Here is a 24782-nt window from a genome sequence, read left to right on the forward strand (position 1 = left end):
AACAAGTCTCAATAAAATTTAAAAAACAGAAATCACACAAATTATCTTCTGTGAATAAAATGGAATGAAACTAGAAATTAATAACAGAAGGAAATCTAAAAAATTCACAAATTGGTACAAGTAAACAACATGCTGTTTTATTTTTTTTAAGAAACTATTTTCTATCAACCTCTTTCCATTTTAAGAGTTTGTGGAAGAATAGCTTAAGACCACTGAGTGGTTTAAAAAACATACTCTTAAACAACCAATGGGTCAAAGAAGAAATCACCAGGGAAACTGCAAAATATTTTGAGAACGAAAACAAAAACAAAACATATGAAAACTTACGGAATGCAGCAAAAAGAGGGATATTTATATAGCTATGAAAGTCTACATTATCTACATTAATAAAGAAGAAAGATCTCAAATCAATATCCCATCTTCCAACTTAAGGCACTATTAAAAGAAGAGCAAACTTAACCAAAAGCAAGAGAAGGAAGGAAATAATAAAGATCAGAGTGATGATAAATTAAGAGAAAAGAAAAACAATACAGAGAACCACTGAAATCAAAAGTTGGTTCTTTGAAAAGATTAAATGGACAAGCCTTTTTCTAGACTGATGAAGGCAAAAAAAAAAAACTGGACCAAATTACTACTATCAGGAATGAAAATGGAAACACTACCAACCTCACAGAAATAAAAAGGAATATAGGGCCTTCCCTGGTGGCGCAGTGATTAAGAATCCACCTGCCAATGCAGGGGACACTGGTTTGAGCCCTGGTTCAGGAAGATCCCACATGCCACAGAGCAACTAAGCCTGTGTGCCACAACTACTGAGCCTGTGCTCTAGAGCCTGCGAGCCACAACTACTGAGCCCGCACACCACAACGACTGAAGCCTGCATGCCTAGAGCCCATGCTCTATAACAAGAGAAGCCACCGCAATGAGAAGCCCATGCACCGCAACAAAAAGTAGCCCCCACTCACCACAACTAGAGAAAGCCCACGTGCAGCAACGAAAACCCAACACAGCCAAAAAAATAAATAATTAAAAAAATTTTTTTAAAGGAATATAAAAGAACATTATGTACTTTTAAAAAAACAGCTTTACCAAGATATAATTCATACACCATATGATCAGCCCACTAAAATGAGTACAATTCAATGAATTTTAGTATCTTCCCAGATATGTACAACAATCACCACAGTAAATTTCAGAACATTTTCATCACCTCAAAGAGAAACCCCATACCCTTTAGCTATCATCCCCCTTTACCCCTGTTCCTCCCAACCCTAAGCAATCATTAATATACTTTCTGTCTCTATAGATTTACCTATTCAGGACATTTGATGTAATTGGAATTACATACTATATTGTCTCTTTTTACTGGCCTCTTTCACCTACCATATGTTTACAAGGTTCCTCCATGATGTGGCATATGTTAACACTTCATTCCATTTTATGGTCAAATAATATTCCATTGTATACCACATTTTGCTTATCCATACAGTTGATGGATATCTGAGTTGTTTCTACTTAGGGTTTTATGATTTTTGTGTGTGTGTGTGGTGAACAAACTTGATAATCTACAAATTCCTAGAAAAACACAACTACCAAAACTGTTTCAAGAAGAAAAAGAATAGACTTTCTATAGCAAGTAAACAGATTTTCTATCAGTAGTCAAAAAACATTTTAAATACAGCCACTAAAGAAAACAGTATGGCGGTTCCTCAGAAAACTAAAAATAGAATTACCATATGATCCAGCAATCCCACTCCCGGGCATATATCCAGAGAAAACTGTAATTCGAAAAGACACATGCACCCCAACGTTCACTGCATCACTATTTACAATAGCCAAGACATGAAAACAACTTAAATGTCCACTGACAGATGAATGGATAAAGAAGATGTGATACATATACACAATGAAATACCACTCAGCTGTAAAAAAAGAATGAAGTAATGCCGTTTGCAGCAACATGGATGGACCTAGAGATTATCACACTAAGTGAAGTAAGTCAGAAAAAGACAAATACCATATGATATCACTTATATGTGGAATCTAAAATACGACACAAATGAACTTTATCTATGAAACCAACAGATTCATGGACACAGGGAACACACTTGTGGTTGCCAAGGGGGAGGGAATTGGGGGAGGGATGGAGGGGGAGGTTGGGGTTAGCAGGTGTAAGCTATTATATACAGAATGGATAAACAACAGGGTCCTACTGTATAGCACAGAGAACTACGTTCAATATCCTATGATACATCATAATGGAAAAGAATATTAAAAAAAATATATGTATAATGGAATCACTTTGCTGTACAGCAGAAAATAACACAACATTGTAAATCAACTATACTTCAATTTAAAAAAACATTAAAAAAGAGCATAGGACTTGAAGGATTCACATACAAGTTCTATCAAACATTTAAAGAAGAACAAACACCAATACTTCTTTAACTCTTCCAAAAGTTAGAACAATTTCTAAAGCATTCTTAGAAGTTAGTATTACCCTGATACCAAAACCAGACAACGATATCACAAGAAATAAAAAGTACAAACCAATATCCCTTATGACTACAGATGCAAAAATCTTTAACATAATACTAGCAAACCTAATCTAATACAATATTAAATGGATTAGTCACATTGATCAAGTGGGATTTATCTCAGAAATGCAAAGGTGGTTCAACAGGTGAGACTCAATTAATATGTGACACATAAATATTTACTTATGGAATAAAGTAAAAATACCACACAATCATCTCAATTGATACATTAAAAGCAGCTGATGAGAACTTCCCTGGTGGTCCACTGGTTAAGACTCTGCGCTTCCACTGCAAGGGGCACGGGTTCAATCCCTGGTCAGGGAACTAAGATCCCGCATACCGTGTGTGCAGCAAAAACAAAACCCCAGCATCTGATGAAATCCAAAATCCTTCCATGATAAAAACACTCAACAAAATAGAAACAGAAGGGAACTTTCTAAAGTTGATAAAAGGCATCTATGAAAATCGAACATATAACATCATACTAATGATAAAATGCTAAAAGCTTTCCCCCTAAGATCAGAAAAACAATTTCATTTACAACATTCAAAAGAATAAAATACAAAGGAAAAGATTTAACAAAGGAAATACAAGACTAAAAACTTCAAAACATTGTTTAAAGAAATTAAAGACCTAAAATAAATGGAAAGACATCCGATGTTCATTGCTTGAAAGACTTAACACTGTTGAGATGGCAATACTCCCCAAACTGAATGCAAATAAAAATCACAATAAGATACCACTTCACACACACCTAGGCTGGGTATTTTTTTAAAAAGGGAAGGGGAAAACAAGTGTTGGCAAGGATGTGGAGAAATCGGAACCTTCATACATTCCTAGTGGAAACAAAATGGTAAAACCACTGTGAAAACAGCTGGATAGTTCCTCAAAAAGTTAAAGAATTACCAGACAACAACAACAAAACAAACAAACAAAAAAAGAATTACCACATGATCCAGTAGTTCCACTCCTACATACCCAAGAAGCAGAAAATCACCAAGTAACCTGTACATGAATGTTCATAGCAGCATTATTCAAAAGAATGAAAAAGTGGAAACAATACAAATATCCATGAACTGATTAATAGATTAGTAAAATGTGGTATATCCACCCAAGTATATTATTCAGCATAGTACTGAATTACACTATAACATGGATGAACTTTGAAAACACTATGCTACCTGAAAGAAGTCAGACACCAAAGGCCACACATAGTATGATTTCATTTATAGGAAATATCCAGAATAGGCAAATCCATAGAGACAGAAAGCAGAGTAATGGTCAACAGAGCTAAGGAGAGAAAAAATAGGAAGTGACTGCTTAACTGGTACGGGGTTTTTCTTTTGGGGTGACAAAAATGTTCTGGAATTAGATAGTGGTGATGAATGAACAATACTGTGAATTCACTAGAAGCCACTGGATTGTATACATTTAAAGTGATTAAAATGAAGAATTTTATATGAATTTTATTTCAATTTAAAAATCACCCAAAACAACAATAAACTTAAACCTACTCAGCAACGTATAAATTAACCACAAAAGTCCTTTCAGAATTCTTATGTCTATATGCTCAAAACCTAGATCTAAAAACAGGCATCAGATACCTCACAACTGTGATATTATTATTATTATTATTTTTTTGTCCAGTATTTTTTTTTAAGTTTTAAAAAATTATTTATTTATTTATTTATTTATTTTTGGCTGCGTTGGGTCTTCGTTTCTGTGCGAGGGCTTTCTCTAGTTGCGGCAAGCAGGGACCACTCTTCCTCGCGGTGCGCGGGCCTCTCTCTCCCTATCGCGGCCTCTCTTGTTGCGGAGCACAGGCTCCAGACGCACAGGCTCAGTAGCTGTGGCTCACGGGCCTAGTTGTTCCGCAGCATGTGGGAGCCTCCCAGACCAGGGCCCGAACCCGCGTCCCCTGCATTGGCAGGCAGATTCCCAACCACTGTGCCACCAAGGAAGCCCAACTGTGATATTATTAACAGTTATGAGGGGACTTCCCTGGTGGCACAGTGGTTAAGAATCCGTCTGCTAATGCAGGGGACATGGGTTCGATCCCTGGTCCGGGAAAAGGCCACATGCCGTGGAGCAACTAAGCCCGTGCACCACAACTACTGAGCCTGCATTCTAGAGCCCGCAAGGCACAACTACTGAGCCCCACATGCTCTAGGGCCTACGTGCTGCAACTACTGAAGCCCGTGCACCTAGAGCCCATGCTCTGCAACAAGAGAAGCCACCGCAATGAGAAGCCCGCACGCCACAATGAAGAGTAGCCTCCGCTCGCCACAACTAGAGAAAGCCTGCACGCAGCAACAAAGACCCAACACAGCCAAAAATAAAACAAAAACGGTTATCAGACAATTTTTAAAATTCTATCATAAAAGGAAGAGATAATAAAATCATACATTAATTTTTTATGATGCAAGTTTCTATTGGTCATTGTACTCACTCCTAAGTGCAAGCAGACCCAATTATTCTAGCAAGCTGATAGGAAAATACAACACCTATTATCCCTGTCCTTGGGGGCAGCAGTGACTCACCAAGCTTCTCTGGCTCATCTGGCCCTGTGCCTGCAATGCAGCTGCTCTCCAAACCATAGGTGGGATCCACTTTCCCAGAGGCTCGTGCTGCTTCTTGTACTTTCTTGACGTGAGCTTCCACCAATTCCAGTGGCACCTCCTCCCGGACTCGAGAAAACTCTTCTGTTTAAGAATAAAATGGAACAGTGATCTGGTTTTGCATAAATATTTGCTTCAATGTAAACTAGGTAATCTGACACAACATTAGTGTATCGTGTGTAACCTAGTGATCTTTCTGGAGACTCGATCTGATCTACCCCAGCAAATCAAGGGGGCCAAAGGAGATAAACATGTACAGTAATGGAATTCTATGACTACGTTTTACCCTACATGACACAGTGTCTTACTATATAAACAGGAGATCTTTAAATTTCTATTAGTAACAATCAAAACTGCTATCCAGGGACTTCCCTGGCGGTCCAGTGGTTAAGACTCCATGCTTCCACTGCAGGGGGCCTCAGTTCGATCCCTGGTCGGGGAACTAAGATCCCGCATGCTGCAAGGTGCGGCCAAAACTAAATAAATATTTTTAAAATAATACAAAAGAATAAAAAATTGCTGCCCAAATTTCATCTAACTCTGCTGGCTAGATTTTAATCAAGACAACAATAAGGATAAAATAACCAGAAAGTCAAGAAAGAGTTCTATGGTATGAGAAAATTCTAATTAGAATTAATGTAATCCAAGAATGTTAAATGACTCCTTTTTGCCAATTATATCAAATTCTAAATGAATCACAAAACATACCATTAAAAACCTGTTTTGTCCCTCTAAATTCTTAATAAATGCTCTTAGTTTGAAAATTATTATATTTTAAGTGTTTTAGTTTAAAATGTTATACTACTTCAAATACAACATGGTATCTTCAAGGGGTAGTATCTGATTTTTTTTTTTGTTATTTACATAACTGAAATGAATGTAACAGCTGATAACACTTAAATTTGAGATAAAATTAGCATAAAAGGAAATATTTTTTATTATTTTTATTATTTATTATTATTATTTCATTATTTTATTATTTATTATTATATATTATTATTATTATTTATATTTATTATTTTTATTAAACCATTATCTGAAATTGTTACTCTGGCGAGATGGCTTAAGAAAGTCCATACCCAAAGCCGCTCTGGCTGCAGCAGATGCCACACGAGGATCCACCACAGACGCCAAAAAAGCAACAGTGCTCATGACTGGGTTTCCTGACTGACTGAAGGGGACAGGCTGGTAGGCCAGGGGCCCCAGGGAAGCATCAGAATTCTCAAGGTATGGGTCCTCAATGGGAAGTCTCAAAAAGTGGAGGATGCATTCATCCTGAGTGCGACTTCCAACGTGTTCTGACACTTTGTTCCAATCATCCTTATACATCTCCAGAGCCTATAACAGAAAAAAACAGGAGCTTTAATATCAGGTAACAAGGAAGTATTTAATGACATCAGAAGCCTGTGACTGTTCTTTAGATAGACTTTAAAAACAGTAACGAAAATGATTATACTGTTCATAAGAAAATAGGTAGCTGTGATTGTTTTCATTATTATATTAAATTCTCAGTCAAGAAAAATAAATAAAAGGCATGCATATTACAAAGGAAGAACAACTGATTTTTATTAATACACACGATTGTTTATATAGGAAATCCTACAGAATCTACAAAAAAGGTATTAAACTAAAAAGTTTAGCAAGGTCACCAGTTAAAAGGATAATAGAAAAACTCAATTATTATATTTCTATATATACTAGCAATGAAAATTTTTTAATTGGAAAAAAGTATTTAAAATAGCATAAAAATGAAATACTTAGGGAAAAATATAATGAAGAATGTGTAAGACCAATATGCTGGAAAAAATAAAACATGCTGAGAAATCAAAGACCTAAATAAATGAAGAGATATGCTGTGTTCATTCATGAGAAGTCTCAATATTGTTAAGATGTCAATTCTCTCCAAACTGAACTACAGATTCAACGCAATCCCATTCAAACTTTTTTGTTAAAAATTACGAAACTCATGCTAAAATTCATAGAGTACACACATTTCTAGTTTAAAAATTTTTAAGTTTTCAGAGAAAATGCTGAAAAACTCCAACAAAACAGTAAAAGCAGTCTCCAAGGGGGAGAGGGATAGAACAGTATGAAGGAAGCCACAAATAGGTGGTGCTGAGAAAGTCAAGGAATGAATTGCGTGAAAGAATCTCTTGGGGAGCTACCGTAGCTACCAAAGTTACTACTCTTACATGGTTCTCTCTACAGCCATGACTCTCCACCAGGGGCAACTGTGTCTCCTTAGGGACATCTGGCAGTGGCTGGAGACATTCTGGGCTGACACAATTGGAGAGGTGCTACTGGCATCTAGTGGGTAGAGGCCGTGGATGCTGTTAAAAATTCTACAGTGCACATAAGAGACCCCGCAACAAAAAAGCTATCTGGCCCAAAATGTTAATAGTGGCGTGGCTAAAAACCCTACTGTAGAGCCTGATTTGCTAATACCGTGTTAAGATGAGTTCACCATGATGATGGTTCTCTCCATGTTTATTGCCTCAGTGAATTTTTTTTTAATTTTTAATTTTAATTTTATTTTTTGGCCATGCCACGAGGCATGTGGGATCTTAGTTCCTTGAACAGGGATCGAACCCACACCCCCTGCATTGGAAGTATGGAGTCTTAACAACTGGACTGCCAGGGAAGTCCCACCTCAGTGAATTCTTAAATCTGGATTCCAACTGCTGCTCCAGGCTTTCTTTCTCACTGGAGTGGTACAGGACTCCTCAAAAACCCAAGCCAGCAAATCACCTTACTCATTAAATCCCTTGAAAAACAAGGCTAATTCTGGGTATCCTCTGGACAGTCTGTGGCTTTGGGTAGTTCTAAAAGGAATTACTTAGAAAAAAGACGCAGATTGTAACAAAAAACAAAAATCAATCTATCTCATTAGGGTCCCTGGGGCCAGAAACATATAACTGAGACTGTCGTAAGTTTCTGATCATGGGTAGAGATTTTCTTGACATGTTCTAGCGTAACCTTTTCAAACAAACTTATTTTTTAAAGTTTCTTTCTTTATTCATTTTCCTTCAGCCAGAGAAAGATAAGAAAGTTCAGGAAGGTTTTTTCCAGAATAAAGCTAAGGAACTGTCATGCAAAATTCAAGCCAAAGCAAAGGCTGAGAAACAGTGAAGTTCTGAGCCTGGACACTGGCATTACATAAGAGGGGCAGACTGAAGAGATGTTTTCAAAACAACATGGTGACCAACTGGCCGGGAAGGAGGAGAAGGGTGACATATAGAGAAAAGTTATTAGGAGACATTTTACACTACAAAACACTTTCATTCCTCCTGTCATCACTGGGGTCTTCACCACCGCTTACTTGATTTTTAGAATTGCCTGTCTCTCTACCCTTAAATTCATCCTTCTTCCTGTTGCTAGAGTGAAGTATGTTTGACACAGGACACCGTCTCTCTCCTGCCTGAAACTATTTCAGTGTTCATCATTATCTTACGGAATTAAGGCCAAACATGACCAGGGCTCTGCTACTTCTTCCACCTCACCTCCGTACTCTTTAATGTTCCAGGAATACCCAGATCCCACAACACTGTTCCTAAGTACTGTGCCTATGTACAGTTTGTTCTGCACTGGAAATATCATGTACTAGAACCAACACCAGCACCCCACTCCAGGAAGCTGTCCATTATATCTCATCCACCCAGCCCAGTTGCGCAGCCACTCCTCTGTACCTCTCATGCTCCAGTCATACTTCTAATTGTGTTTTAATCGGTTTCAGTCACAGACTAGACTATGAATTCCTTAACTGTAGAGACTATGGCCTAGCCATCTCAATCTACAGCGTCTACCACAGTGCCTGAAACACAGTACCCAATAAAATGTGCTCAATTTAACCACAGGTAACTGGACTAAAGCAGGAAAGGAAGCTGACTTTTGCATGGCTCCAAGCATCAAAAAAACAACCTGGGGAACTCCCTGGCGGTCCAGTGGTTAGGACTCTTCACTTCCACTGCCAGGGACCTGGGTTCAATCCCTGGTCAGGGAACTAAGATCCCACTCCCAACGGGAGAGGCCACGACAGTAAGAGGCCCACGCACCATGATGAAGCGTGGCCCCCGCTCGCCGCAACTGGAGAAAGCCCTTGCACAGAAACAAAGACCCAACACAGCCAAAAATAAATAAATAAAAATAATAAATTAATAAAAAAACCCAATAACCTGCAGCATTCCATACAATAACTGTGCTTTGATAAGAAACCATATCAAATAAAGTATTTTTAAATAAAAGTGGTGGTCTCCCTCTTGTACTGTTGGTGGGAATGTAAACTGATACAGCCACTATGGAGAACAGTATGGAGGTTCCTTAAAAAACTAAAAATAGAACTACCATACGACCCAGCAATCCCACTACTGGGCATATACCCTGAGAAAACCATAATTCAAAAAGAGTCATGTACTAAAATGTTCATTGCAGCTCTATTTACAATAGCCAAGACATGGAAGCAACCTAAGTGTCCATCAACAGATGAATGGATAAAGAAGATGTGGCACATATATACAATGGAATATTACTCAGCTATAAAAAGAAACGAAATTGAGTTATTTGTAGTGAAGTGGATGGACCTAGAGTCTGTCATACAGAGTGAAGTAAGTCAGAAAGAGAAAAACAAATACCGTATGCTAACACATATATATGGAATCTAAAAAAAAAAAAAAAAAAAAGGTCATGAAGAACCTAGGGGCAAGATGGGAACAAAGACGCAGACCTACTAGAGAATGGACTTGAGGATACGGGGAGGGAGAAGGGTAAGCTGGGACAAAGTGAGAGAGTGGCATGGACATATATACACTACCAAATATAAAATAGATAGCTAGTGGGAAGCAGCCACATAGCACAGGGAGATCAGCTCGGTGCTTTGTGACCACCTAGAGGGGTGGGATAGGGAGGGTGGGAGGGAGGGGACACAAGAGGGAAGAGATATGGGGACATATGTATACGTATAACTGATTCACTTTGTTATACAGCAGATGTGTATAAAATTGATGCCTAATAAGAACCTGCAGTATAAAAAAACAAACAAACAAAACAACTAATACTAAACTTTCATTGGGTTATTTGTATGGAAATATGTTAATATAAATGTTTCAGACATTAAAAAAAAAAAATTACAATTGTGAAAAATACTTATCCGCCATGAAAGCTCGTTCTACTTTTTTTTTTTTTTAATTTTTTTATTTATGGCTGCGTTGGGTCTTCGTTGCCGCACGCGGGCTTTTCTATGGTTGTGGCGAGTGGGGGCTACTCTTCATTGCGGTGTGCAGGCTTCTCATTGCGGTGGCTTCTCGTTGTGGAGCACGGGCTCTAGGCACACAGGCTTCAGTAGTTGTGCCTCGCGGGCTCTAGAGCACAGGCTCAGTAGTAGTTGTGGCGCACGGACTTAGTTGCTCCGCGGCATTGTGGGATCTTCCCAGACCAGGGCTCGAATCCGTGTCCCCTGCATTGGCAGGCAGATTCTTAACCACCAGGGAAGTCCCGCTTGTTCTACTTTTTAAAAGACTTTTCTAATGAGACTGGTCACAGTATTACCAAATTAGATTTTTTCATATTGTATAATGAACTGCATCAATATTTGGAAGATCTGCATAATTCAGTAAACCAATATTTTCCAATTTATCAATGAAAGACATTATGCAATCATACATGGATAAAAGATCCATTACTAGGGCAAGAGAGATCAATGGATTCCATGCTGCAACTAACCTTTAAGAAACTATCAGTGGTCAAGTTTCAATGTAACACAAGCATACCTCAGAGATACTGCGGGTTCAGTTCTGGACCACTGAGATAAAGCGAATACTGCAATAAAGCAAGTCACATGGGTATTTTGGTTTTCCAGCGCATATAAAAGTTATGTTTACACTATACTGTTGTCTACTAAGTGTGCAATAGTATTATATGTCTTAAGAAGAACACTGTATGTACCTTAATTTTAAAATACTTTGTTGCTAAAAAATGTTAACCATCATCTGAGCCTTCAGTGTGTAATCTTTTTGCAACAGTAACATTCAAGACCAGTGATCACAGATCACTGTAACAAATATAATAACAAAAGAAAGTTTGCAATATTGTGAGGATTACCAAAATGTGACAGAGACATAAGGTGAGCAAATACTGTTGGAAAAATGGCACCAACCGACTTGCTTAATGCAGGGTTTCCACAAACCTTCAATTTGTTTAAAAAAAAAAAGGAGGGAGATGCCTGTATCAAAGAAGAATATTCATAATTACCTGAAAAGGCCATTAAGATACTTCTCCTGCTTCCAACTACATATCCAGGTGATACCAGACTTTCCTAATATACTTAAACTAAAACAACATACCTGGTAGAAAAGCAAATATGAAAATCCAGCTGTATTCTAGTAAGCCAAACATTATAGATTTGCTAAAATATATAAATGCTACACTTTTCACTAATATCTTTTTTCAAAAGCTATTTTTCATAATAATGTTAATTATGTTAACTCAAAAGGGGTTCATTGTTATTTTAAGTGAATTAAATATTTTTCTCAGTTTTAATTTTTAATTAAAAAAATACTGATAAAGTCACATAAATTAAAACTCTTTGGAGTCCGCAAACAAAATTTTGAGAGTACAAGTGCTTCTTGAGCCCAGAAAGTTTGAGAACTGCCGACCTAGTCTAATCTTTTATTTGATACTTGATTTCTGAATTGCATATTTTATACGATATACAAGTTTCAATCAGATGCAGTACTCCAGTGAAGGGGAGCTCTCTTCCTCCATAAATTCACTGCTCTAATGTTACAGTTATAATTGGTGTAGATGCTGCCAGTAAATTACCAGCAGCAATCATCAACTTCTTCCAGGTTGATCCCACTATTGAAACTAGAAAGCCATGTATTTGTTTTCCCAGGATCACATGCAGTACTAGGTGTTTATGAGACCCATTTGATCAGTGAGATAGAAAGGAAACACTGATGAGGGGCTTCTGGGAAAGCTTTTCCTCACAAGAAGAGCCCAGTTAGAGAAGTCCCCAGGTGCCTTTTCCAATTCTCTTCCTGTTTTAAATAGGGATGAGAAGTCTGGAACTAACCACCAGCCTTCCTGTGACCAGAACACAAAGAGACAGAATGTGGACAGCTAAGGAAGGCAGAACAAAACAACAGAAAAACTAGGGACCTGATGATATAACTGAACAGTGGAAAGAATCTTGGAATTGCCATTCTGAAGAAATCTAGTTGAACAAAAAACCAAAGTTCTTTTGGTTTAATGTATTGCTCATCAGATTTTCTGTTCCATGTAGGCAAAAGCATTCCTAACATATTTAACAATAAACTTCCTCATTTGGTCCTAATTCAGCTCCCACACATACTATCCACAAATACTAAGTAGTGTAATGAAGTCTCCATTTTACCCCAACAACTGTTGTTCTATAACTAAAGACAAATGGTCCCTTCTTCGGAAATGGTTGATAAATATGAAACCAAATACTCTCTTTTTCCCACCCTTCAGGGTAGAAATAATTCTGAGATCTAGTTCTGTAAGAATTTGCAAGAATCTCTAAAGACATAATGAAATTAAAAAAGCATTCAATATGCTGACTGACAGAGACACGATGCATAATCACGGGCTTATCAGTCTTCTGCTTTCATAATTAAGATAATTTTTTCAATGGCAGGTATCTTCATCCACTTCTCAGAAATCCTTTTGGGAAATATGGAGGTTGTACACTCAAATGCATACAAGTACTAGGGAACTAATCTACAATGACTGAGGTGGGCTAAGTTAAGAAAATTTGGACTATGAAGAAATGCCCCATTTCAAAGGAACATCTGCTACCCAAGGCCAGCCAGCTAATTATTGCTATCGGAGAATAAGGGCCCAGAGTTGCCAGATCTTCTAATTTTGGAGGAAGAGTTAGATATCTAGACTGTTTTGGCAAATCTGCAATATTTAATTGTTGGCAACAGATTTAAAACAAAAAGAACCCAACCTGAGCCAAAATAACACATATCCAGGCTTGATCTCCCCTACTGACAGCTAGCACATCACCTCCAGTCTGATATTTAAATAAAACTCATTACATGGATTGAAAATTTTCAGGATAAATTCCAAAGGTATATTTAAAATACTAGTCACAGAAACTTAGCACCCATCTCATATGAATAAAGGGGCTCCATCACTAATCTGCTTACCTCCAGTAGTAGAAGTGTCTCCTGTTCAGTCCATTCTCTTCCAGCACTAGCACCTTTACTCTAAAGAAAAAAATTCAGAAATTATTTACTCATTCCTAAAGGTTGAATATGGAGCTCATCAGGATTCCCTTCTAAGTTCTGCAGACTGTTTTCTGCAAACCACCAAAATAAGTCCCTGAGTAACAAGAATAAAACACATAAGGAACCAAAACTCCCAACAGAAAGGCTGGCTTATTTCAAAGATTTCTTGCTATCTACCAAGGACTCATGGACTACTTAGACATTAGACATGGATTACTTAGACCACTTATTTCTATTATTTATAAGAAAACCAAGGCTGTGTTGTGTAAAACCAAATCAATTGATTCATACTTCTTGATTTGCAGATTCTACTCCATTCATGGAGAGGACTGGCTGTGTAGTATACTTGACATTATTCTTCAGCTGCATATGTTACTAATTCAAAATACACATTCTAACATATTATCCCTTCTCTGAAAATTCTATTTTGGGAGATTACAATTTAAGAAATGAAGAGAAAACTTCTATAGTCCATGATTTCTTTGTGTCAATAAAGTTTCTCAATTCATTTGACTCAACCTTTCTGCACGATTGTGCCACACACTGCAGGTAAAAATTATGATTTATTAGGTCTCCATAATATTCAATCCATATCATTATGAAATATTTGTTCATTTGCAAAAAATGTACTAAAAATAACTAGTCTTTAAATACAGAATAAGAAGAGGAATCTAAGAATTGCAGGATTAAAAGCCTAAAGTATGCCTTAGTGAGGAAGAAAAGATGTATGTAGCTTTAACTCCCAATACACTGCTCAGACTCCTTGAAGATTACTTTAAGAGAACCAAAGGCTACTCTTTTTTATTTTGTTTTTGGCAGCATGTGGGATCTTAGTTCCCCGACCAGGAACCCAGGCCCTTGGCAGTGAGAGCACGGAGTGCTAACCACTTGACCGCCAGGGAATTCCCCCAAAGGCTACTCTTAATGAACAAACATCAGAAGTGACCATCAATCAGATATGGAGCCCTGAGTGGAACAAAATTCATCAATATTTCATCTAAATTCTGAAAAAGAAGACCCAAATATAGGGCATATCTGTATAACCTAGACACGAATGAAATTTACTGGGTAGGTCCACAGCAACCATTTCCCCACTTCTCAGCCACAAAGCATAGAAAGGATTTTCCCCATTCCTACTGGCTTAAGTCAGTTAATGTTTCTCCTCTTGATTACAACTTGAGTAACTTCATCAGGGCCAGGGTTTCTACATGATTTTAGAATTTCTTTCTTTTGTATTTATTGAGGTAAAATATATGTACAACAAAATCCTATGTGTACAGTGTGACTACAATTCTACTTATACGCCCACGTAACAACACTCAAATCAATACTCAAAAGGCCCCCCCCTTTAACCTCCAGTTGTTAACAAACCACAAAAGTATTGATACACACTCTTCTGAATTCTACAATCGTAGGCTAGTTTCTGTGGCTCTGAATTTTATATCAACAAAACCATTCAGTATGTAGTTTATGGGTCTGGCTTCTTGTCCAATATTATGGTAAGTAGATTCAACCTCATTGTTATATGAAGAAGTGAAACATTCCATCTCTGTGTAGCATTACATTGTTTAAATAAACCACAATTTACCCATTATATTATTTACAGTTTTTGGCTATCCTGGGTAAGGCTGCTATGGATGTTCTCGCACATTCTTTTATAAATCCATTTATCTGGTCTATATAGCCAGAAGTTGGATAATGGGGTACATATATGTTTAGCTATAATCGTGTTCTCTACACTTTTACTTTCTGGAAGAGCTTGTGTAGATTGGTATTATTTCTTCCTTAAGTGCTTGGTACAAATTCATCAGCAGAATCATCTGGGCACAGAGTTTTGTTTTTAAGAAGATGTTTAACTACATATAGATATTGTATAACAGTGTATAAATTATACACTTTAATAAGGTGGTTCAAGTGTATAATTTCTAGGGGCTGCTCTAAAAAATTATCACAAACTTGGTGGCTTAAAATAACAAAAATTTATCCTCTCACAGCTCAGGAGGCTAGAAGTTCAAAATCATTATGACTGGACCAAAATCAAGGTGTTAGGGCAATGCTCCCTCTGGAAGCTCTAGGGGAGAATAAATTCTTTGTCTCTTCCTTCTTCTGGTGGCTGCCCCAGAATTCTTTGGTTTGTAGCCACCTCATTCCAGTATCTGCATCCAAGGTCACATGGATTTTACAGCCTCCTCCTGTCTGTAAAATCTCTATACTTTTCTCTTATAAGGACAAATGTGATGGTACTCAGAGCCCACCAGAATAATACGGCATTATCTCATCTTAAAAATCTTTAACTTAATCACATCTGCAAAGAATCTTTTTCCATATAAGGTAATATTTACAAGTTACAGACATGAGGACCTGATTTCTTCGGAGGACATTATTTTTAACCTAATACGTCAAGTTATCTCTATCCTGGGAAGACTTTTATATCTTGGTTTTTCAAAAAAATATATTTATTTATTTGGTTGCGCTGGGTCTTAGTTGTGGCAGGCGGGCTTCTTAGTAGTGGCTTGCAGGCTCCTAAGTTGCAGCACACAGGCTCCTTAGTTGTGGCATGCGAACTCTTGGCTGCAGCATGCATGTGTGATCTAGTTCCCTGACCAGGGATTGAACCTGGGCCCCCTGCATCGGGAACACGGAGTCTTAACCACTGCACCACCAGGGAAGTCCCAACTTTTATATTTTGTTGCTTTCAAGGGATTTGCCCATTTCATCAAAGTGTCAAATATTACCATGAAGTTGTTAAGCATATTCTTTATTGCCTTTATATATAAGTAGAATCAACAGTGATGTATTCTTTCATTCCTGATCAGGGATTTGTGTTTTCTCTTTTCTTCTTGATCACTCTGGCTAGAGGTTTAACAAATTGATTGATCTCTTCAAATAACCATCTTATTTTATTAATCTTCTCTATTGTTTTCCTATTTTTGGTTTCTAGTTTAATTTTGCTGTGGTGAGTCAACCACATTCATTCCATATGTATAAAATCATACAACCACACTGTATAATTTCAATCCTTTAAAACTTATACTAATTTTATTGCTCAGAATTGTGTACATTTTGTTGAGTATTCCCCATGAATTTTATTATGATTATTATTTTTTTTTTTACTTTTTGGCTGCACTGCACAGCACATGGGATCTTCGTTCCCTGACCAGGGATTGAACCCATGCCCCCTCCAGTGGAAGCATGGAGTCTTAACCACTGGACCACCAGGGAAGTCCCCCCGAGAACTTTAAAACAATGTGTTTCTGCTATTCTGCAGAATCTTCTATAAATACCAATAAGTCTTATCGGTTGATAGTGGTGTTGTAGGTCTTTTATACTCTTGCTGACTTTGTCTATTTGTTCTATCAATTACCGAGAAAGGATCGTTGAAATCTCCAACTATACTTGAGTGTCTGCCTATTACTCCTTTCTGTTCTGTCAGTTTTTGCTTTATATGTACTTCGAAGCTCTTTAATTAGGTACGTACGTATTTAGGATGATTGTGTCCTCTTGATTAATCAATCCCCTTATCATTATGAAATGCCTCTACTTCTGGTAAAATAAGTTGTTCTGATGTCTACTACTTTTATAAATATTAATACAGTGATTCTGGCTTCCTTTTGTTTAGAAGGTATGTCTTTTTCCACTCATTTTCTTTTAGTCTGTGTGTTTGTATTTAAAGTGGGTTTCTTGTAGACAATACGTTTGTCCTTGATTTTTTTTATCCAATTTGACAATCTCTGCTGCTGAATTGGAATATTAAAACCATTAATGTTCAATTCAATACTACTATCCCTATGGTCAGATGTAAATCTTCCATCTTGCTATTTTCTATTCTTCCCATCTGTTCCTTGTTTTCTTGTTTCCTTCCCTCTTGTGAAGTAACATTTTTGTGAAGTATTATGCTGTTTTTATTCCATTATTAGCTTATTAGTTATGCATCTTTAAATAGTTAATCTAAGATTTACAATATCCATCTCTAAACAGTCACAGTGTACTCTCAAATAATATTTTAGCACTGTCACATATCGTGTAAGAACTTTAATAGAGTATACTTCCAATTCCTTTTCCTGTCCTTTGAGTGATGTTTGGTCCTTAACATCAATATGCTGTGAACCTAAATACATATTGTTATTTTTGGTTTAAACAGTCTATTATCCTTTTAAACAATTAAAAATAAAAGGGAAGTGTCTTTAATACTGACCCATATGTTGACCTCTTCTGGCACTCTTTATTCTTCCATGTAGATCCAGTCCCCTCCCAAAATGCTTTATCAAATTATTAGTTTCCCCTATAATCAATCTTTCTCAACAATTTCAGAACTTTACAACAGTTTAACTCAATTTATTCTTCTTCTGCCTTTCTATTTTTGTCATTTCTACATGTTACAAACCCCCAAAATGTTCGTTGTTTAAAAAGTCTACATTCCTTTATATTTAACTACTTATTTACACTTCTCCATGCTCTTTATTCTTTCTCTAGCATCATGTGCTTCCATTTGGAATCATTACCCTTCATCCTGAAGAACTTCCTTTAGTGTCCTTACATTGTGAACTAGTGATAACTGCTCCACCTTTTGAATGTCTGTGAACGCCTTTATTGCACTTTCTATTTTGAAAGGTATTTCTACTAGATACAGAATTTCACAGTGACAATTTTCCTTTCAGCATTTAAAAATATTATTACACTGTCCTCTGGCTTCTATCATTTCTGTTGAAAAGTCAGACATCAGTTTTATCATTGTGCCTCTGAATTTAATGTGTCCTTCCCCACCCCCCCTGCTCCTTGGCTGCTTTAAGATGTTAGCTTTAAGAGTTTAAGCACCGGGACTTCCCTGGTGGTGCAGTGGTTAAGAATCCACCTGCCAACGCAGAGGACATGGGTTTGAGCCCTGGTCCGGGAAGATCCCACATGCCGCGGAGCAACTAAGTCCATGTGTCACAACTACTGAGCCTCTGCTCTAGAGCCGCGAGCCACAACTACTGAGCCCATGTGCCACAACTACTGAAGCCCACGTGCCTACAGCCCCTGCTCCGCAACAAGAGAAGCCACCACAATGAGAAGCCCACGCACCGCAACAAAAAGTAGCCCCCGCTCACCTCAACTAGAGAAAGCCTGCCCGCAGCAACGAAGACCCAACGCAGCCAAAAATAAATAAATTAAAAAAAAAAAAAAAAAAAAAAAAAAGAGTTTAAGCACCATGTGCCTGAGTATGGTTTTCTCTATATCCAAACTTGGATATGTTCGGTCTCTCTTATTCTGTGAGTTGGTATCTTTTCATTAGTTATGGAAAATGTTTAGGCCTTACATCTTCAAGTATTGCTTCTGCACCATTCTTTCTCTTCTCATAGGTCTCTAATGATAAATATTAATTCCTTTGACTGTATCTCATGTGTCTCTGTACTCTTTTCTCTTTGTCCTGTCCCCTCAACTTCAACCAATTTCTTTTTCTCCTGTTTCAGTTTCAATGTATCTATTAACCTGAGTTCACTAATCCTGTCTTCTGCTGTGTCCAGCCTGCTGTTAAACCTATCCAATGGGTTAATTTCAGTATATTTTCAATTGTTCAATAGGTATTTGATTCTTTTTATATATTCCCATTCTCTGTTGAAATTCTCCATCTTCCCCCTCATTTTAACACATTAATCACAGTTATTTTTAAATACCTATCTTCTAACCATACTAAGGTTAAGATAAGTGACTTTTACAAAATGTCATCAGATTTAAGTAGAAAGCACCTCCTTACCCTACAGAAAGTAAAACAAGTTTCTTACGGAAAATGATGCTTCTTAGAAGGAAGAAGGACAAAGAGCACATGCTAGCTTGTAGTCCGTATGTCCCTATAGAAAAATCCTTACCTTTGCTAAGGTTTTCCTGGAGTAAATGTCAGTACGAAGACCAAAGTTCTGCAAATCAATTGGTTTTTCCTTGTTCTTCTCAGGAAAATTTAACATCTGCTGAGCAGCAGGAACCTATGAGTCAAATAAATGATAAATGGCTGTATTAACCTCTACAAAGTAAAGGGGACAGAGGCTTTTAAGGATGTTTAATATTGGCACTTAAACCACTAGAGATTCTACAAAAAAATAAATACCTACACCTTATACTACACTTCTAACAAAAATTCAACATGTAAGAAACATTTTTTTTTTTTGCCTCTCTTAAGTCACAGAGAAAATAGACAAGTCTTCTTTAATATTTCACAGTGGAGGGCAATTTATAGGTTAGATTCGTGTTATTCCAACTGAATGGTATACATAATCCGATTGACATAATAATCTTTTCAAGGGACTTCCCTGGTGGTGCCCTGGTTAAGAATCCACCTGCCAATGCAGAGGACACGGGTTCGAGCCCTGGTCTGGGAAGATCTCACATGCCGCGGAGCAACTAAGCCCCGTGCACCACAACTACTGAGCTTGTGCCCTAGAGCCTGTTAGCCACAACTACTGAAGCCCGCGTGCCTAGAGCCCGTGCTGCGCAACAAGAGAAGCCAAAGCGACGAGAAGCCCATGCACCTCAATAAAGAGTAGCCCCCGCTCGCCGCAACTAGAGAAAGCCAGAGCACAGCAACGAAGACCCAATGTGGCCAAAAATAAATTAATTAAATAAATTTTTTAAAAAGTTCTATAGAAGAGATTAAAAAAAAAAAAGAACATGTGCATAGATGTCCACTTTCCAAATGTTAGGAAGGGGAAGAAGTTCTAAACAATTTAACACATTTATACAGTCTGCTTCTTTACTAGTGTCTTTGATGGCATAAGTGATAAAGGAGCCATGAGTTATGAAAGCAAATCTATAACAGGATAAAGCATAGACTCTTGGCATTAATGGGAGAGCATTATCCTAAACAACTAAATATTCTTATGGACTCAAACATTTACAACATACAAACAAACATAACCTATCAGCTAAGGAACAGCACTTTTATATGACTATAATAGTAATGCCTGAATATAAATGCTAGAAGTGGTTGTCTATTACCACCCAGACCTGAAAAAAAGGCTGCACTAATTTACCTGAGGTGATCGAAGATGTAGAGGTACAAGCCCAGAGGGGGTATCAGCTAATACATTGAAATGAGGAGTCGGAGGAGGTCCCATTGCCATGGGTCGACTTTCTGGATCCACTTGGTAATTAACAAGCCCCCACTGCTCTAAAAAGGCATGAACCCTGAAGGATAAAGCTCTTAAAGTTAAAATCTAGAGAATGTACCTCATCATCTTCATAAGCATCATTACATTTCATTAAAAAACAAAAGAAAAAAAACCCTAAGTAAACGTGTTCTCTTGGAGGCTATGAACCATCACAAAGTAACTGACAATTTTGGTTTGAGGGACAATTTCTACAAACTCAAAATAATGTTGAACATAGCACCCCCAAACCTAGTATAAAGCCTAATCATTTCAATCACAGAAATGAGGGAACAAATGTTCATGTAGGTCCATGGTCAAAGAGCTCACACATAAACCAAACTCACAGGAGGAGACCTACATTTTGGTTTTTTCTTTAGACAGATTTAGGGCACAGAGCTTATCCACTCCCCACCCTAACCCACTCTCCATCTACGGTCAGTTTATGATTAGACCATACAATAAAAGATGTAAAATGTAAAATTAAAAAAAAAAAAAAGGATGCTTTAGGTATTTTATTAACCAAGAAAACATCCAGTTTAGTCAACCTAACATTAGCAATGTATCAGTAACCACCTGCAGTGAAATATCTGAGAAAAAGTCAAGACCTTTTTACCTCATCACAGCACATACATCTCCAGTCAAGTTCCTCCGACAAGCAGTGCTGGTTAAATATTCCTGGGGATTTAGGCGGTATGTGTCGATCATAAAATTTCGATATGCCAAGTATCTAAAAAGTAATGGCAAAATTCATAAGGTGAACACACATCCTTTCAGAAACGGTAACTCATAGAGCCAAATAGTTCCATATTCCCCAACCAAATACAACAAAAAGTTAAGACAACAGTCCAACAAACAATAGTGATAATGTACTGAGTATTTACAGTCGTAAGTGTAACTCAGAGTAAGAATCCCTAAAATGCAAAACAACTAACATATAATAAGCACAATAGAGTAATCTGATGAAGATACTGTGAAGTAAAATAAGTACAACCTTGGTCACAGAGGTCAATCAATAATCCTTAGTTGCCTGCAGAATTTGCAAATAACACTTGGTTACTCAGGCTGTCTCCCTAACTACACTACTATGTACCTAGCATTTACTGTGTGCCAGCCATAGGTCTAAGGACTTTCTGTGTGGTAATGCATTTAATACTCACAATCTCTCTATAAGGTAGGATCTATTATTATTCTATTTATAGATTAGGGTTAAAGAATTTGTCCTATGGGACTTCCCGGGCGGTCGAGTGGTTAAGACTCTGTACTTCCAACGCAAGCTGCGCAGGTTTGATCCCTGGTCAGGGAGCTAAGATCCCACATGCCATGAGGCACAGTGGCCAAGAAAATTACAAACAAAATGCACACACACACACACATACACACACAACTAGAACAGAGAGCTAAGATCCCACATGTCGTGAGGCACAGTGGCCAAGAAAATTACAAACAAAACACACACACACATACACACAACTAGAATTTGTCCCAGCCCAAAAGGCTGGTTAAGTGGTGGAGCTAGAATTCAGCAAAGTGTGGTGGCTCTGGCTCTGACAATGGTTATATACTTCCTGACTATCAGTTTTTTAGAGATCCCAGCTATGCAACAAGTAGAACCTATGAAGCCAAACTCAGAGGTAAGACAAGCCATATAAAAAAGGAGAGAAAAACTGAGATTCTGCGTCATAGCAGATTCCACATCCACAGTGTACCCAAGCATTTCTGCCATAAAATACTTAAAACAAGTGTGTAAAGAAGGTAGAGACCTAGCAAAACTTCTTACCACGAAAGTAAAGCAAAAGACTAGCAGCTTGAAGTTAGCTACGTCAGAGTAAAAAAGGTATACTATTCAAAGAGTCCTGTACAAGTACAGCTGGATAAACAAAGACTGAAAGGTGAATTTACAAGTTTAAATGGGCTAAGTTGTGCTTTTAAATAGCAGACTGCCAAGAACTGTAAGTATTTATAAATACTGGCAATTTGCAATTTGGTGGCAATAGGCAAATTAGCCAGAAGAATATACCATGTCTAAATAGGTGAAAAAACCTGACTGGGCTTCTTATGCCAAATCTTTGATTCTGGTTTTAAATGACTCCTTACAGCTTTGTTATGAAAAGCTGAAATTAGCTTTGACACCTAAACTTAGAATCTCAAACTATCATGGATAATTTACCACGACAAAATATTTATTATTAGATTTTCTGTATTACACCCATGTGATTTGTGTGTAAAAGCATCCTTCCCTAAACAATTTAAACAAGAGACATCTATTTGCGCAGTCACATGTGTATAACAGAAAACAGATTAACACTATGAAGATAAGACACAGAAAGGTAATTATAGTGTGACAGATAACGGATTTATTTTAGGGGGCAAGGATTTCTGGAAGTCTATAATTAAGGGTCACCAGGCAAAGATAAAAATACTTCCTAATGAACTTCTTCCTTCTAATAATTCTGCTTCCAATGCAAAAGCACAACAATGCTTTATGTAATTAAGATCAATTTATATGCAGCTATTATCATCATACTCGGCATTCTCTTATTTATTTATTTATTTTAAATTTTTTTGGCCGCAACTCGTGGCATGTGGGATCTTAGTTCCCCGAGTAGGGATCAAACCCGTGCCTTCTGCAGTAGAAGCACGGAGTCTTAACCACTGGACTGCCATGGAAGCCCTTGGCATTCTTTTAATTAAAAGTCATTCATCAGGAAAATAAGATAAAGGTTCATTTTCTCCTAGATTATATATAATCAATAACAAACAGGTACTCACAAGGTGAGTTAGGGAGAAAACTGAACTCAGTTTAGTGAGTATCTGTTACTGAATTCAATCTTTAGCTGCAAAAGCTGATGCGTATGTATCAACAGTTCAAGATTGAGGAAGAAAAAATTTGAAACAATTTCCTTTGAAGCAACGAGTGATGTGTAGCTGAGATATGAACACTGTTCTAAACAGAGTAAGATATTTGTAAACTTTCAGACAATAGCAAAGATTAACTCAGAAGGGTGCTTTAAGAACCCCCTGCCAAACACATCCAAATATTAATTTTTCTTAATACTGGTTCCACTAAAATATGTAACAGTATCAGGATTACATCTTTACATTTCACTCACATCTCTGGAGTCTTGGATTTGTTTTTTCCATTGAAAAACTCAGGAAGAGCACGCCGTTCAATCACATGAATACTGAAGGGGAAAAAGACAATTAGGAGTCCTCTTTGAAAAATAAAATCCTGAAATTTGAGCTAAGCTTGTTTAATTTTCAAAGTGAAACTGATAAAACCAAAAACTGAGCACTACTTGCAAAATTTAACTGGCTTACACAAGTTCCTATGTATTAACAGTATGTAATAATAAAATTAAAGAATATATGTAATATATATTTATAAAGTTATATATAATATATAGAGCTAAAGAAAGCTTTCCCTTTCTCACCTCCAATACTTAGTGTAGTTCTTCTATTCCCATAACCAAACTCAAAAAGTTCTATAAACACACTGAAGGCTTCAGATTTTATGTTCTTATCATAACACACCGTAACTAGATGATGAGCCACAAATTAGGAAAAGTTCTTTGGAAATTGGCTGACAAAAATCATAGTAGTTGGCATGGCAACAAATTGGTGAAATGAATGATCGACCAAAAGACAACAAAACTGACTGTAATCGGTTTCTTAGGCTCAACATTAATGCACCTTTTCATCCAGCATTCAGAAACTTTGTGGTGAACTGAATTTTTAAAAATAGTTCAGTGATTTACTGCTTTTAAAAAGATCACAGAACTAATTTTTAACATTCAGATAAAAAGCACTGATAATTTTATAAAATGTTACAGGTGATAAGCACTGTAGAGACCATGTGAAATGATCAGGCCTAAAACACTCTACAAATGAAACCAACTGTACCTTTAGCACAAAGGTTTTGACATTAATGCTAATCAATATTTTTCCTGATGACACATTTTAGTTTCTCAGTGCCTTTCCAGATATGCAACACGTACAGAGATTACATGGGAAAGAGCAAATCAACAGTCTGTGAACACAAATAAAAGCATTCACTCTTTCATTATTTGGTAACGTTTAAATTGTTTGAATTGGATACTACCAAATACTATAAATAAAATGAATCACCTGGAAACTTACAGGAAGATAATTTCTAAGATGAATTTATGTTCCATAGATATATGTATAATGAATTTCCAAGTTTTATTATAAGGAGAGTAACTGTAAGCAATTAATTATAAACTGGTCCTAATATAC

The 24782-nt window shown here is 37.1% G+C and overlaps 1 protein-coding gene across 5 annotated transcripts in view; it reads right to left on the reverse strand.

Annotated features, from left to right (window-relative positions):
* Nucleotides 1–24782, reverse strand: part of SMARCC1 (SWI/SNF related, matrix associated, actin dependent regulator of chromatin subfamily c member 1) — a 187467-nt gene that overhangs the window by 67900 nt on the left and 94785 nt on the right. For all 5 annotated transcript variants that reach the window (XR_005021809.1, XM_036868447.1, XM_036868446.1 and 2 more), the window contains exons 15-21: nucleotides 23639–23710; nucleotides 21142–21255; nucleotides 20412–20565; nucleotides 19254–19367; nucleotides 13324–13383; nucleotides 6235–6493; nucleotides 5078–5239 (exon numbers count right to left, since the gene is read on the reverse strand). Coding sequence is in view for 4 of the 5 variants with exons in the window: in XM_036868447.1 (XP_036724342.1) it covers nucleotides 5078–5239; nucleotides 6235–6493; nucleotides 13324–13383; nucleotides 19254–19367; nucleotides 20412–20565; nucleotides 21142–21255; nucleotides 23639–23710 (935 nt within the window). In the remaining variant the exon portion in view is untranslated. The remainder of the gene's footprint in view (nucleotides 1–5077; nucleotides 5240–6234; nucleotides 6494–13323; nucleotides 13384–19253; nucleotides 19368–20411; nucleotides 20566–21141; nucleotides 21256–23638; nucleotides 23711–24782) is intronic.

Source organism: Balaenoptera musculus, chromosome 11 (genome assembly GCF_009873245.2).
Source record: "Balaenoptera musculus isolate JJ_BM4_2016_0621 chromosome 11, mBalMus1.pri.v3, whole genome shotgun sequence".
Taxonomy (NCBI): domain Eukaryota; kingdom Metazoa; phylum Chordata; class Mammalia; order Artiodactyla; family Balaenopteridae; genus Balaenoptera; species Balaenoptera musculus.